General features: G+C 41.4%; 1 protein-coding gene across 6 annotated transcripts in view; it reads left to right on the top strand.

Moving 5' to 3' along the window:
• Fancd2 (FA complementation group D2) overlaps positions 1-13,932 on the top strand; it is a 74,215-nt gene that overhangs the window by 25,574 nt on the left and 34,709 nt on the right. For all 6 annotated transcript variants that reach the window (XM_041635193.1, XM_041635179.1, XM_041635172.1 and 3 more), the window contains 10 exons: positions 1,889-2,023; positions 3,152-3,283; positions 4,813-4,923; positions 7,072-7,181; positions 8,591-8,651; positions 9,289-9,408; positions 10,507-10,580; positions 10,886-11,026; positions 11,707-11,807; positions 12,580-12,695. In XM_041635193.1, the coding sequence (XP_041491127.1) occupies positions 1,889-2,023; positions 3,152-3,283; positions 4,813-4,923; positions 7,072-7,181; positions 8,591-8,651; positions 9,289-9,408; positions 10,507-10,580; positions 10,886-11,026; positions 11,707-11,807; positions 12,580-12,695 (1,101 nt within the window). The remainder of the gene's footprint in view (positions 1-1,888; positions 2,024-3,151; positions 3,284-4,812; positions 4,924-7,071; positions 7,182-8,590; positions 8,652-9,288; positions 9,409-10,506; positions 10,581-10,885; positions 11,027-11,706; positions 11,808-12,579; positions 12,696-13,932) is intronic.

Raw genomic sequence — 13,932 nt, forward strand, 5'->3', positions numbered from 1 at the left:
GACAGATGCTGAGAGGGTAACATTTTTGTCATTTCTGCATCATGTGGCATTCCCATGACACCTTTCCCAGTATTGAGCTTTTTCAGTGCAATGAAGTGATTGCTTTGTTGGGTTGAGACAATGATGTTAATAAACCAACGTTGGCTTTCAACCTATCAAGAAGTTAACAAAGTTGGTTTATCTTGAACTTCTTTGACCCAAACTCCAAATTCTTTTGGATTTTTTTTAAAAGATTCATTTTTATTTTTATATATGTGTTTCTATCCCTGTGTGTATTTGCAATTTGCGTGCAGATGCTCTTAGAAGCCAGAAGAGGACATTGGCTACTCTGGAACTAGAGTTACAGGTTGTGAAATGGATGTTAGAAACCAAACTTGTTGGAAGAATAGCAAATATTCTTAACTGCTGAGCCTCAATATAATTTTTTAATCTGTTTTGATTTTTTTTCCTAGAGAGTTACACTGTGTAGTCTTAGCTGGCCTTGAACTCATAGACATCCACCTGCCTCTGCCTCCACAGTGTACTACCACACTTGTGTTTTTTGTTTGTTCTTTTGGTTTGACTTTTTTTAAATAGCAGTATCAGTAAAGAAGATGGCATTACTAGCGTTATTTACTTTGGATCCCTTAATGTCTGTCTATATTGCATTATTAGTGGGATCTGGTCATGTCTCTTCCTATAACAGATGTTCAAAGAACCTGGTTTAGGAGCCTGGAAATTAACTAAGTTGGTAAAGTGCTTGCCAGACAATCATGAAGACCTGAATTCTTTCCCAGAACCCACAAAAAATAAGCTGAGCACGGCGACACACATTTGTTTTTTGATTTTGTCTGGTTTTTGGTTTTCTGGTTTTTGTTTTTTTTTGGGGGGGGGGTTGGTTTTTTGAGACAGGGTTTCTCTGTAGCTTTGGTGCCTGTCCTGGAACTCGCTTTTGTGTACTAGGCTGGCCTCGAACTCAGAGATCTGCCTGCCTCTGCCTCCCAAGTGCTGGTATTATAGGCATGTGCCAACACCACCTGGAGGCGACTCACATTTGTAATCACAGTACTGGGGAGGTAGAAATAGTCAGGTCCCTGAGGTTCACTGGTCAGCCAGTATAGCATTTGTTGAGCCCTAGATCCAAGTGAAGGTCCCTGTCTCAAAAAAAAAAAATAAAAAAATAAACAAAAACACAAGATGGATGGCTCTTACAAACGACTGCCCTCCACATACACTGGTACAGACGGTCAGCAGCACACATTTGGACCTGCACTTACATGAACACACACGCAGTCTCTCACACACACACATACAGAATTCCATTTGGGTAGTATTGAATGTTATAGACTGATCTTAAATCATAACAGAAACAGAGCAGGTGAGTGAAGAAACTGGAATCTATTCAGTCTGGTTTGTAGTTCTAAACTGAACAAATAGAGCTGTATATGAAGTTTATCACTTAATTATTGTGAATTTCAAGGTCAAGTTGTTACACATTTGTGGAATCTAGTCCTGAGAGAAAAATCAGGATGGTGAAGGATTATTTGGGGTATAATTAAGATTAAGATTCCTTAAAGTTGCTGTATGTGGGCATTCATACTAGCATTTGGGATGTGATAAGCAAAAGGTCAGAATTCAAGTCCATGTTGTAACTACATTTGAGACCATCCCCAGTACCCACCAAAAGACAATTTTCTTGTTTTAAGCTAAAGTGATTGGGATATTGGGATTGGAGATGTAATTCTGTGGTAGAGTGTTTGTCTAGCATGTTCCAGCTCTGGGCTCAATGCTGAATGTCAGGGAGATGACTTGAGAGCCCCGACGGGTTCTTTGGTGATAGGAGTGGATTTTCGTACATCTGGTTCTATGACACCATTTCCCTAGTCCTTTTTCTTTCTTCCTCTTCCAGGTTCTTAAGGATATTTGTCCATCCATTCTCTTACTGGCTCAGACTTTGTTTCACTCTCAGGACCAGAGGATAATTTTGTTTGGCAGTCTCCTGTACAAATATGCTTTTAAATTTTTTGATACTTATTGCCAGCAGGTATGTTGAAACATTTATTTGGGTAAGGAAGAAGCAAGGATATGGAAAGATATAATTTCAAATAAACTGGGTGTACTTTGAGGTATATTCTGGGTGATTAGATGACATTGAGGAGGAAATAATTTTAACGAGCACCTTAGAAAACTCAGTTGTAAGCCAGCCATAGTGATGCACACCTGGAATCAGGTGTCAGGAAACAGAAGGAGGAGGATAAACAGAAATTTGAGGCCAGACTGGGGTATACAGCAGGGCCTTGTTTCATAAGCAAAAAAAAAATAATCAGTTCTAGTCTCTGTCCTCAGGTAATAAGATTGGCTTGGAGGACCCAACTGTGAGAGCTGAAATTTAGTGTAAAATCATTAAGGTTCCACTCATATGTAATATCTCAAGCAACTTGACTTGGATTTTATTTTGTTTTATTTTTTATTACGCACATATGTGTATGGGTTTTTGACCTTAGTGTAGTCTTCAAGGAGGCCACATTTTCCTGAAATTATGCCCACCTGTCCTGTCCTCTTCACAAAATCTGTGAGACCTTCAGCTCCTTAAGTGTAGTCTTTTCAAGAAATTTTAACATATACTAAGTCTAATTGCAACTTAGTAAAATTTAACTCATAGCTAAAACCTACACCAAGGAAGGTTTGATAACGAGCCCACTGATACGTTACCAAAAGTAGGTCAAAACTGGTTGTTACTCCTGTGATCCTAATACTTGAGGGACAGGAGATTTACATGTTTGAGGCCAGCATGGGATAGGGAGTAATGTCCAGGGAGCCAGGATGACTGTGTGGTAGTATAGTTACATTGGCGTGACTACAGGCCTGAAGCCAATGCTCAGAAAGGTTAGAAAGGCCTCAAGTGGGGGCTAGAGAGATGCCTCAGTGGGTAAGAGTACCAGTTGCTCTTCCAATTGCCTTGGGTTCAATTCCCAGCACCCACAAGGCAGCTCCAGTTCCAGGGGATCCAGTACCCTTATACAGGTATATATGGAGACAAAACACCAGATCACATAAAATAAAAATAATTATTTAAAAAATTAATTTTGAAAAGAAGGCCTCAGGCGTGAACTCTTTAGAATGGCCATGTCCTATTTTTATTTTACTCTGTCCTGTTGCCCTCCCTGTATAGGAAGTGGTTGGTGCCCTAGTCACCCACATTTGCAGTGGGAATGAGGCTGAAGTTGATACTGCGTTGGATGTCCTCCTGGAGCTGATTGTACTAAACCCCTCTGCTATGAGGCTGAATGCTGTTTTTGTTAAGGTATTGCCTGTACTGTCGAATACTGAATTGTTTTTGTTTCCTGTATCTCAGAGTCACTGCTCCCTGATAGAGAACTTGTTTCGTATTCTTTAGATACTGAGCACTGTAAATGTGGGAGGGATGTGTAAAAAGGTAGATAACAGGTAAGTTATAAATGTATGCATATAGATATAAAGATGCATCTTATTTGTGTACTAATTTATTCAGAAATACTTCTCTATACTTATATATGCTAAGCCATGTTTAAATGCTGTGGTAGAAAGGCTGGTCTTTGCCTTTGGTGTCAAGAGTGTAAGGAAGGTTGCTGGAGAGATGGCTCAATGGTTAAGAGCACTGTCTGCTCTTCCAGACATCCTGAGTTCAGTTCCTAGCAACCACACGGTGTCTCACAACCATCCATAATGAGATCTGGTATCCTTTTCTGGCATGTAGGCAGAACACTGTATATATAATAAATTTACAATATATATATTAAAACAAAAGTATAAGATGTACAAACAAGTCATCTATACATACCTGGTTTCCACTAAGAGAAACTTGCATTGTATGTCTGATACTGACTTAATCCACTTGATATGATCATTTCCATGTGTATCCATTTTCCTGCGAACAACATAACTTTGTTCTTCCTTATGGCTGAAAAAAAATTCCGTTACATGTGCACCACATTTCTCACTATTGATGAACACCTATGTTATTTGTAAAACTTAGCTATTGTGTATGTGTTGTGTTATGCCAAGATTATGGAGTACCCCAAAAACCAACTAGGAGACCGAGTCCTGTTTGTAAAAGCAAAGAGCCTTTTTTCTTACACAAGTTTGCAAACTCAGACTCTCAGTGTGTCTATCGTATTTGGAGTGATTGGAGAGCCCCAAGCTCAGCTGGGGCTGGGTTTTTATAATTGCAAAGGTAGGGTGAGGGATTTCTAAGGTTCAGGACCCCTGATTTACTGACATTTGTCTAGGGGTGTTCTGGTGAAAAGCAATGGGTATGTGTTGGCAGGTGATTCTATCTCCAATGATTGGAATGTTAGGAATTTCCTTTGGATGGTCTGTTACTGGGTGGTGCGAGCTTATGATATTTTCTGGAACCCAGTGCTGCCTGCTATAGCAGCTATGCGGCCTGGGCCCCATTATGTGTGACCAGACTGCCCTGGATCCCACATGCTACAGTAAACATTGATGTGTAAACGTCTTGCTCCTGTGTTGACTTGGAATCCTGGAAAAATACCAAGAGTGGAATAACTGGGTAATGGTTCTGTTTAAAATGGGGGCCAGAGAGTGGGACTGGAGAGATGGCTCAGCAGTTAAAAGAGGCTGTGGCTTTGGTTCCCAACAATCCCTAACTCTTATTCTAGGGAATCTGGTGCCTTTCTCTGGCCTCCTCGGGCACCAGCAATGCATGTGTGCATCACATATGCAGGCAAAACACTCACATAAATAAATAAATAAATCACGTTTTTAAAAGTTTAAAAACAAGAGAAATATTAGCTAATAAACTCATTTTGGGCATTTTTTCCCCTTTCATAGGGAATTTTAGATTATTTGGAGAATATGTCCCCTCAGCAAATACGAAAAATCTTCTGTATTCTCAGCACACTAGCATTTAGCCAACAGCCTGGAACCAGCAACCATATCCAGGTAAGAGGCCATGTTTTGAGAATGAATATTTTAAACATCTTTATTTTGAATTTTCCAAGCTAAGTTACTCCAGCCTTGTGGAGTAGGAAAAACAGCACCTACATAGCGAGTTCTAGGACAGCCACAGTACAAACCCTGTCTCAAAATTAAAAAATAAAAATAAAAAGATTATTAGCGCCAAGCCAGCCTGAGCTATACAGCTAGTTCTTGGTCAGTTCCTAGTGAGATCACACATACAACAAACAAAACAAAAATGACAACAGCTGGTGTAGTGGTTCATGTCTTTATTTCTAGCACTTGAGAGACAGAAGAAATGGTGGATTTCCATGAGTGTGAGTCAGCCTATTTCTTCACAGCCAATTCCACTATGAGTGTCTCAAAAAAATAAAAACAGCAAAGAAATCTTAGTCTTTTGGAATAGAGATAGGTCTGAGCCTGTGATCAGCTAACCCTGAGATGTCTTTCAGGTTTGTATGGAGTACTTGGGAGTCTCCGAATGTCTGAGCTAAACTTCACCTAGGCCTGCTTTCATTGTAGTCACTAATTACTGACCACAGCTAAGCAAAGGGACTAGCTGTGGTGCCACCTTGTGGCACGAATTCATACTGGGCTGAAGCCTTGGACAAGCAGCACCTTTTTTAATTTAGAAGTTGTTTGGCTAGGTGATACACACGTGCAGAAAACAGCGTGTAGAGAGGTGTGCAGTGAACACTAGCTCCTTGCTACTCTAGGCAGTTGGCCTGCCTTCTGTGGCCACCAGAGTCACTAGTTTAGAGCTTTCTGCACGGTCTCTCCATTCTGCTTTTCCTTTCTGGTTCTGTACCCTGTTTTCTCATTTAGCAAAGTATTGGGGAATTGTTTCATATTGATAATACAAAGTTATTTCATTACTTTGGTTTAGAACTGTGGCAAAATATATACAAAATTTTTCTTTCTTTTCTTTTCTTATTTTGAGACAGTGTTTCTCTGGGGTGAACCTGGATGGCTGTACTAGAACTCACTTTGTAGACCAGACTGGCCATGAACTCTGGAGCTCCATCTGCCTCTCCCTCCTGAGTGCTGGAATTAAAGGCAGTGAGTAAGCCACCACTGCCCAGGCATTTTCGTAATTTTTAAATATTGGGCTGGAGAGATGGTTCAGTAGTTAAGAGCACTGGCTTCTCTTTCAGAGGACCTGGGTTCAATTTCCAGCACCCACATGGCAGCTAACAACCGTCTTTAACTCCAAGAACTGACACCGTCATACAGATCTACATTTAGGCAAAACACCGATGTACTTAAAATAAGAATTAAATATATTCGTTCCAATCCAGGAACATAGGACATCTTTTCATTCTTTAGTCCGTTCATTTTTTTCAGCAATATTTTTCTATATGTTGCCGAGACTGGCTTCAAACTCATATTCTATTTATAAAGTTATGCCCCATACCCAGCTAGCAGTGTTTTATAGATTTCAACATGTAAATGTTTTTCTTCCCTCATTAAATTTATTTCTAAATGGTTTATTGTGGTCCACCTCGAACTCAAAGAGATCCACCTGCATCAGCTTCCAAGTGGTGGTGCACGTCTTTAATCCCAGCACTTGGGAGGTAGATGCGGGTGGATCTCTGTGAGTTCCAGGCCAGCCTAGTCTACAGATGGAGTGCCAGAACAGGCCCCAAAGCTACAGAGAAACCCTGTCTTGAACAAACAAACAAAACAACAACAACAAAGAAGATGAAAATTGTTTTAGAATTCAGAGACGAATTATACAAAGCTCCTAGAACAAGGCACACATTCAACAACAGCTGTCAGTGCTGCCATGGTAGCTGTTCGAGGACATGAAAATTATTGTGATGGATACACAGCTAAAATAATGAGATACAATAAACTATTTTTAAATATTTTTGATTTTGTGGGGGGGCACCTAATGTGCAGGAGAGAAGTGTGGAAGTCAGAGGAAACTTTTAGTAGTGGGTGCTTTCATTTCAACCCACGGGCATGCTGATCAAACATAGTTTGTCACAGTTGGCAGCAAGTTACCCACTAGGCAATCCTGGCGGACCATTTAGAAATAAATGAGACTTAGAGAACGGAATTTAGCTCCAATAGTGATGCGTTCTGCTGTGTCACTCCGGTTTTTCTTTCTCTGTCCTGATCCCATTGCAGGACGAAATGCACCTGGTGATACGAAAGCAGCTCTCTAGCACTGTGTTCAAATACAAACTCATCGGGATCATCGGTGCAGTCACCATGGCCGGAGTCATGGCAGAAGACAGGTACTCCCGTAGAGTCTGGTTTCTGTGCCTCAACATCAGCTGGTAAAGGTGCTGCCTTACAAACACGTTAGAGTATGTAGCCATTATCTTAATAGAAGCATTAAAACTGCACAAAAAGTAAACATGTCTTGTTCTTTTCCATGTTCCCTTCTAACCTTTTTAAGGTTATTTTTGTTATTTTTAATTGTGTTTTTGTAGACTGGTATATGCATATTAATGCAGGTACCTATGAAGGCCAGAGTTGTCAAATCCTTCTGGACTGGAGTTACAGGCAGATGGTAGCTGCCTGATGTGGGTGCTGGGAATTGAACTTAGGTCCTCTGCAAGAACAACACATGCACACTCTTAACTGTTGGACCATTTCTGCAGTCCATTTCTTGCCCCTGCCCCCTACCCCTGAGACAGGGTTTCTCTGTATAACAGCTCTGGCTGTCCAGGAACTGGCTCTGTAGAACAGGCTGGCCTCAAACTCACAGAGATCTACCTGCCTCTGCCTCCCAAGTGCTGGAATTAAAGGTGTGCGCACCACTGCCCAGCCCATTCTCTTCTAATCTTGACTGTATATACCATGTTCATTTGAGAACATTAATTCTAGAGTTACATTATAGTTATTAACTATCGTGTTGCCCGGAGGTACAGAGCTGGAAATCTTTCCATGGAGGCTAACTTTGGTCCTCCTGATATTCATTGTTTATAATCTGCTTCTGACCTAGGCCCTCTATTGCTGTATTACTCCTGTCTGGAGCTTCATGTAATTCAAATACAATTACTTTATGGTTCCTCACTTGTGCTTAGATTCCTCAGTTATAGCATCTAAAGAAGTATCAGAGCTGGGGCTTCATGCTGCATCATTTTAAGCTGACAGTACAGTTAAGTTCATGTTTCTTGGAAATGATTTGTCAAGAATTCCTAAGAGCTCAGAAAATAGCCTTAGAACCAACATACTAGCTAGAAGAAGGGAAGGAAAGCAATCTGTTTTATTTAGCTGGGCACATGGAAGGAGATTCACTTGGAGTTCAAAGCTGACTTGGGGCAACATGGTCACATTACCATCTCAAAAAAAAAAAAAGATCCTCTTTTTATTACTAATTTAGTGTGCCCTTAACAATACATACAAATTGGTCTTACTTGTTTGCAGAATTTTCAGAATTCCAGGTGCTGAGGCAGAGTGATCAGTTGCACACTGGAGTTTGACATAAGCCTGGCAACCTAATGTGACCCTGTCTCAAAAAACGGGAGATAATCGTGCTTCACTATAAACCTACATTTTATATGAACAAAATAAGTAGTTTTCCATGTCTTTATGAAATTTTATCTCTATTCTTGTCTGAAAGAAGACAGGACTCTTAAATTTACTGCCAATTATTGCAAAATTTTACAAAAATGAAACTAAAATTCCTTGTTTCTAGAAGTGTACCATCTAATTCAACCCAGAGGGGAGCTGACCTGAGTAATGAATGGTGCACACAGGTAAGTTTCTATAACCTAGTCAGATGTGCTTGCCCGGCCTCAGGGCTGGCTGCTGGTCACTGTTGTTTTCCCAGAAGTACTGTGGTTTTTCTTTTCTTTTACAATGCTAGGATGGAACACCGGGCCTTATATACTAGGCAAACACTACCACTGAGCTACGTGTGTGGCTGAAGTATTTTGTACATCTTCTTTCAAAAATCTCTTCAAGTAACTGTTTTTAAAAACAAGGTCTTGTTATATAGCACTAGACCTGGAATTCACTGTGTAGACCAGGCTGGCCTTGAACTTACTGGGATTCTCCTGTCTCTGCCTCCTAATTGCTAGGATTACAGGCACGAGGTACAAGTTGTCTTGATAACTCTTCAGAAGTTCACTCTGGGACACATACTAGTGTTCTTCATCTTCCTTGTCCCTCTTCTTCTCAGTGTCCATACTGAAGCCTATCACTCCAGCTTTGGTTTTAGTTTTGGCTATGAGGTATGCTTGGAAAGAGACAGACTAGGGAATAGGCTCAGGAACGCCTCACTGAGTTTGGCAGTGAGATTGGAGAGAGAACTTAATACTGAGTGCAGAGACGAATTTAGGAAGAAGGGTTGGCAGCCCAAGACTCACAGTTTTCTCTCTCTATCTGTTCCAGGTGACTTCTTTGCTACAACTGGTTCATTCTTGTACTGAGCATTCTCCTTGGGCCTCTTCTCTTTATTATGATGAATTTGCCAATCTGATCCAAGAAAGAAAGTTGGCTCCAAAAACCTTGGTAAGAATGATGTCTTGTTTTGGGGTTGACAGGTAGGAACTAGTTCTTGAGACAAGGTCTCCCTGTGTGTGTGGCTGACTAGATTTTTGATTAAAAAAAAAAAAAACAAAACAAAACAGCTGCCTTTGAACTGGCTATAGTCCTCTTCTTTATTCCTAGTTTTGGGGTGACTGGTGTGGGCTGCCAATACCTCATTCCAAGTGTCTTTTCTTTTTTTATTTTATGTGCATTAGTGTTTTGCCATGGGTTTCAGGTCCTCTGAAACTAGAGTTACAGACAGGTGTGAGCTGCCATGTGGGTCCTGGGAATTGAACCTGGTTCCGCTGGAAAAGCAATCAGTAGTCTTAACCACTAAACCATCTCTCCACCCCCACCCCAAGTACCTTTTCTTAAAGCAACAAAGTATGACACATTAAGTCTTTCTCTCTGTTTTTTTTTAAATATTTATTTATTTATTATGTATACAATATTCTGTCTGTGTGTATGCTTGCAGGCCAGAAGAGGGCACCAGACCTCGTTACAGATGGTTGTGAGCCACCATGTGGTTGCTGGGAATTGAACTCAGGACCTTTGGAAGAGCAGGCAATGCTCTTAACCTCTGAACCATCTCTCCAGCCCCCAAGTCTTTCTCTCTGTTGCAGTATAAAAATAGACTGGGGGGAGGGGGAGAAGCCAGAAGGTGGTGACACACGCCTTTAATCCCAGCACTCAGCAGGCAGAGGCAGGTGGATCTCTGTGAGTCTGAGGCCAACCTGGTCTATGAAATGAGTTCCAGAATAACCAGAGCGGTTACTCAAAAAAACAAAATTAAAAAAATAAAAATAAAAAAGACTGGAAAGCTGTTCCACTCCACCCCATCTCAGGGCTTTCCTGAGGCCTCCTCCACATAATAATGATAATAATTGTAAAATGACAACAAGGTTGTTGGTGATAGGCTTAAATGAAGCGCCCTTTGTGCACTATCTCCTTTCTTCACAGTAGTGGATGGCCTCATTTTTAGAAATGAGGAGCCTGAGGTTTTGAAAGGTTAGTGACAGTTTCTCTATGGTTATAAAAGCACTATACCCCTCACCGCAACATTCTTGTTTGCTCTGGAAGGAATGGGTTGGGCAGACCATCTTTAATGATTTCCAAGATGCCTTTGTGGTGGACTTCTGTGCTGTTCCAGAAGGGTAAGTGCTGCTTCCCTTCTGGGTTGATTCTACTGGGGAGGAAGTTGTATCAGTTCAGTAGCTAGTACAAACTTCACACTACTTTTGCCCTCAACTCAAGTCTGCCCCTATAGCTTAACACCCTCCCCAGCCTTAACATCCTGTACCCCAGATGTAAAATTGCTAAAAAGCTCCCCACTGTTCTCCTCCTTACAGCTTCTTCCCATAGCTGTTGTTTGAAGTTGGTTTGTTCTAGTGATTTCCCCCATAGCCTTGTATTCCTCCTAGCTGGGACATCAGATTTTGATTCTCTTTTTGATTCACAGTGACTTTCCATTTCCTGTGAAAGCTCTGTATGGACTGGAAGAATACAGCTCTCAAGATGGCATTGTCATCAACCTCCTACCACTGTTCTTTCGGGAATTTGCAGAGATCAGTCAAGTGACTTCACGAGAACCAAGCCAAAAGTTAGTTGTTTTTCCATTCTGTTGGTATTTTGAATGTACATAGGGAATTCTACTGTTTTAAAAAATTCTCTTAGTATTAATGAATGGATGAATTTATTTATTTAATATGTGTGTGTGCCTGCATGCATGTGTCTATCTGCACCAAATGCATGTTGGAGCCCATGGAGGTTAGAAGAATATGTTGGCTCCCTTGGAACTAGAGTGGTTGTGAGCCACCGTGTAGGTTTTAGGAACTGAGCCTGGGTTCTCTGCAAGAGCAGTAAGCACTCTTAACCCCTGAGCCATCTCACCAGCCCTATTTCATAGTTCTTTTAATCTATGGAGTCCTCGCATCCAAGTTTCTTCCAAGAAATGTTGTATCTGGAGATATTAGAGGGATGTGGTCAGATTCCTTTTTTTCTTGGTCCCTGGGATTGAGATTTGCAGTGCCCATGAGAGTCAGCACATATCACATTAGGCTGTTTGCTGTTCCCTGCTTCTTTCTTTCCATGAACATCCTTTGGTTCCTCTGCCTCTCTCTTTCCTACTTCTGCCTCATTCCCACTGCACATACCCTTTGCCTTCTTGTACGTTAGGTCTTTGTTTACTGAGTATTCATTGAGTGCTTGCTGTTTCTCTTTAATTATAAAAGATTTGCATTAATATGACTGTGGTTCCTGAGGTGGATTTTTTCTTCCCAGATCGATGTCTCCTTTGTGCCTGGCTTCCCATTTCCGGCTGCTGAGACTTTGTGTGGCAAGACAACATAACGGAAACTTGGATGAGATTGATGGTCTCTTAGGTATGGGGTGCAGTTCTTGGATCCTTTCTTTATGGTCTTTTGGTAGAAGTAGGCAAGGGCCAGGCCTGTACCTTGTGTGTGTGAGATGGAACTTTCTAATTTCCTAGATAAGTAATAATGAAATTACAGTCATTGAGCTTATGTGGAACCAGTATTCTCTTTGTAGTTGTTGCTGAATGCTGTATGGTCAACTCTTTCTTTCTTTTCTTTTACCTTCCGCTTGTAGCTATTTACTTTTCATTAGTTTAAATTACAGCATCATCACACATAATTTGTGATCAATGACCTTTACAGTAAGACTGCTTAGGAATTTGTCACGAACCATGCCACTGTTTCTATGGGCCCACATTTCCTTTCCCTAGATTACTCTGGTTTTGTTTGGTTCACCTCCAGGAGTCACTGTTGGGTTTTGCTTTGTATACATAAGCACATAGTAGGATTCATTTCATCTTGGGAAAAAAAATCTTAAGTGTTAAGAAGAGTTGTATGCTCTCTGTGGTTCCATAGACCTCAGTTATAGCCAGCAAAAAATGGCCTTACCGCATAGCCTTCCAGGTGTATTTGCCTTTTAGAAGTCCAGTTTCCATAGGTGCCAAGATAGGGTAAAGAGCATGGCTGTATTTTAACGCTAATATGGAAGGATTTTTGAGACTAAGACAAAGCTTAACTAACCCTCAAATAGAAGCTTAAGGGGGAAGTGGGTAGCTGTAGGGGTAGGACCCATGTTCTTTTCCTTGAACTAAAGGAAGGTGGGACATTTGCTCTTTCTCAGATTGCCCTCTGTTCCTCCCTGACCTTGAACCTGGAGAGAAACTGGAGTCCATGTCTGCCAAAGAGCGGTCACTTATGTGTTCACTCACATTCCTTACTTTCAACTGGTTCAGAGAGGTGAGCAGAATTCCTGGGATATTTCACTTCCTATCTGTAGTTTCTTTTCTTGGCTCACACAAGCTCCCTAAAAGTCTCCCTGAACCCGCAATGACTGTGCTTCTCTGGCAGACATCCCACCACTGCTCAGCATCTTGCCTCCTGATGTCCCCAGTCAGAGTACTTAGAGCCCTCCCTGTGTAGCCAGCTTTTCAGGCCGTCTGAAGTCCCACTTCTCCACAGAGTGGCTCTTCACTTCTGTGCTGGGACATCCTGTTCCTTTTGCCACAGGCCTCTGCTCACTCTTTGAACTCAAGGAGGAATAGGTATGGTTTCCTTCGGAGGTTTTTTTTTTTTTTTTTTTTTTTTTGGTTCTTCGAGACAGGGTTTCTCTGTGGTTTTTTTGGAGCCTGTCCTGGAACTAGCTCTTGTAGATCAGGCTGGTCTCGAACTCACAGAGATCCGCCTGCCTCTGCCTCCCGAGTGCTGGGATTAAAGGTGTGCGCCACCACACACCTTTAATTTGAGGACATTGGGAATGGCAATGTTTCGTTGCTTCCTCTGCCTTTTGGTTCTATTATACTTCACATTTATGCAATGGTTCCCATTTTATAGGCAAAGAAATAAAAGCTTAGAAAGGTTGCTGACCCTGCCAAAGGGACATGGGAAGTATACAGAATAAGACTTGATTTGCTGAAATATTCTGCTAATTGCGTAACAAAGCAGTAAGTACAAGTAGGGTTAAAAATCAGGTTTCTTGCATTTTGGCCCAGGTAGAACACAGCTGTATTATAGTCTGTGTTAGCTTTCTGTTGCTGAGTCATAATTTCCAAATGGTATTATAGAAAGAGGGATTTTTATTGTCATTTTATCTTTTTTTTTATGGTTTTGGTTTTTGAAGACAGGGTTTCTCTGTAGCTTTGGAGCCTTTCCTGAAACTAGCTCTTGTAGGCCAGGTTGGCCTTGAACTCACAGAGATTCACCTGCCTCCCGAGTGCTGGGATTAAAGGTGTGTGCCAAAATTTCCCAGTTTGTCATTTTATTCTTTAAAACTTTGTGGGACTAGATGATAGCTCAGAAGTTGAGATCCCTTTGCTGCTCTTCTGGAGGACCAGAGTCTGGTTCCTAGTGCCCACATCGGGAGGTCAGCTGAGGGCAACTCCAGCTCCAGGCTTTCCTGTCTTCAAGGTCACCCATATGCATGTGCGCATCAAATACACAAACACACACACACACACACACAAATAACTACAAAATT

This window comes from Microtus oregoni, unplaced genomic scaffold, assembly GCF_018167655.1.
Source record: "Microtus oregoni isolate MIOR12 unplaced genomic scaffold, Mior012 000002F_ref0000024, whole genome shotgun sequence".
In the NCBI taxonomy this organism is placed as follows: Eukaryota; Metazoa; Chordata; class Mammalia; order Rodentia; family Cricetidae; genus Microtus; species Microtus oregoni.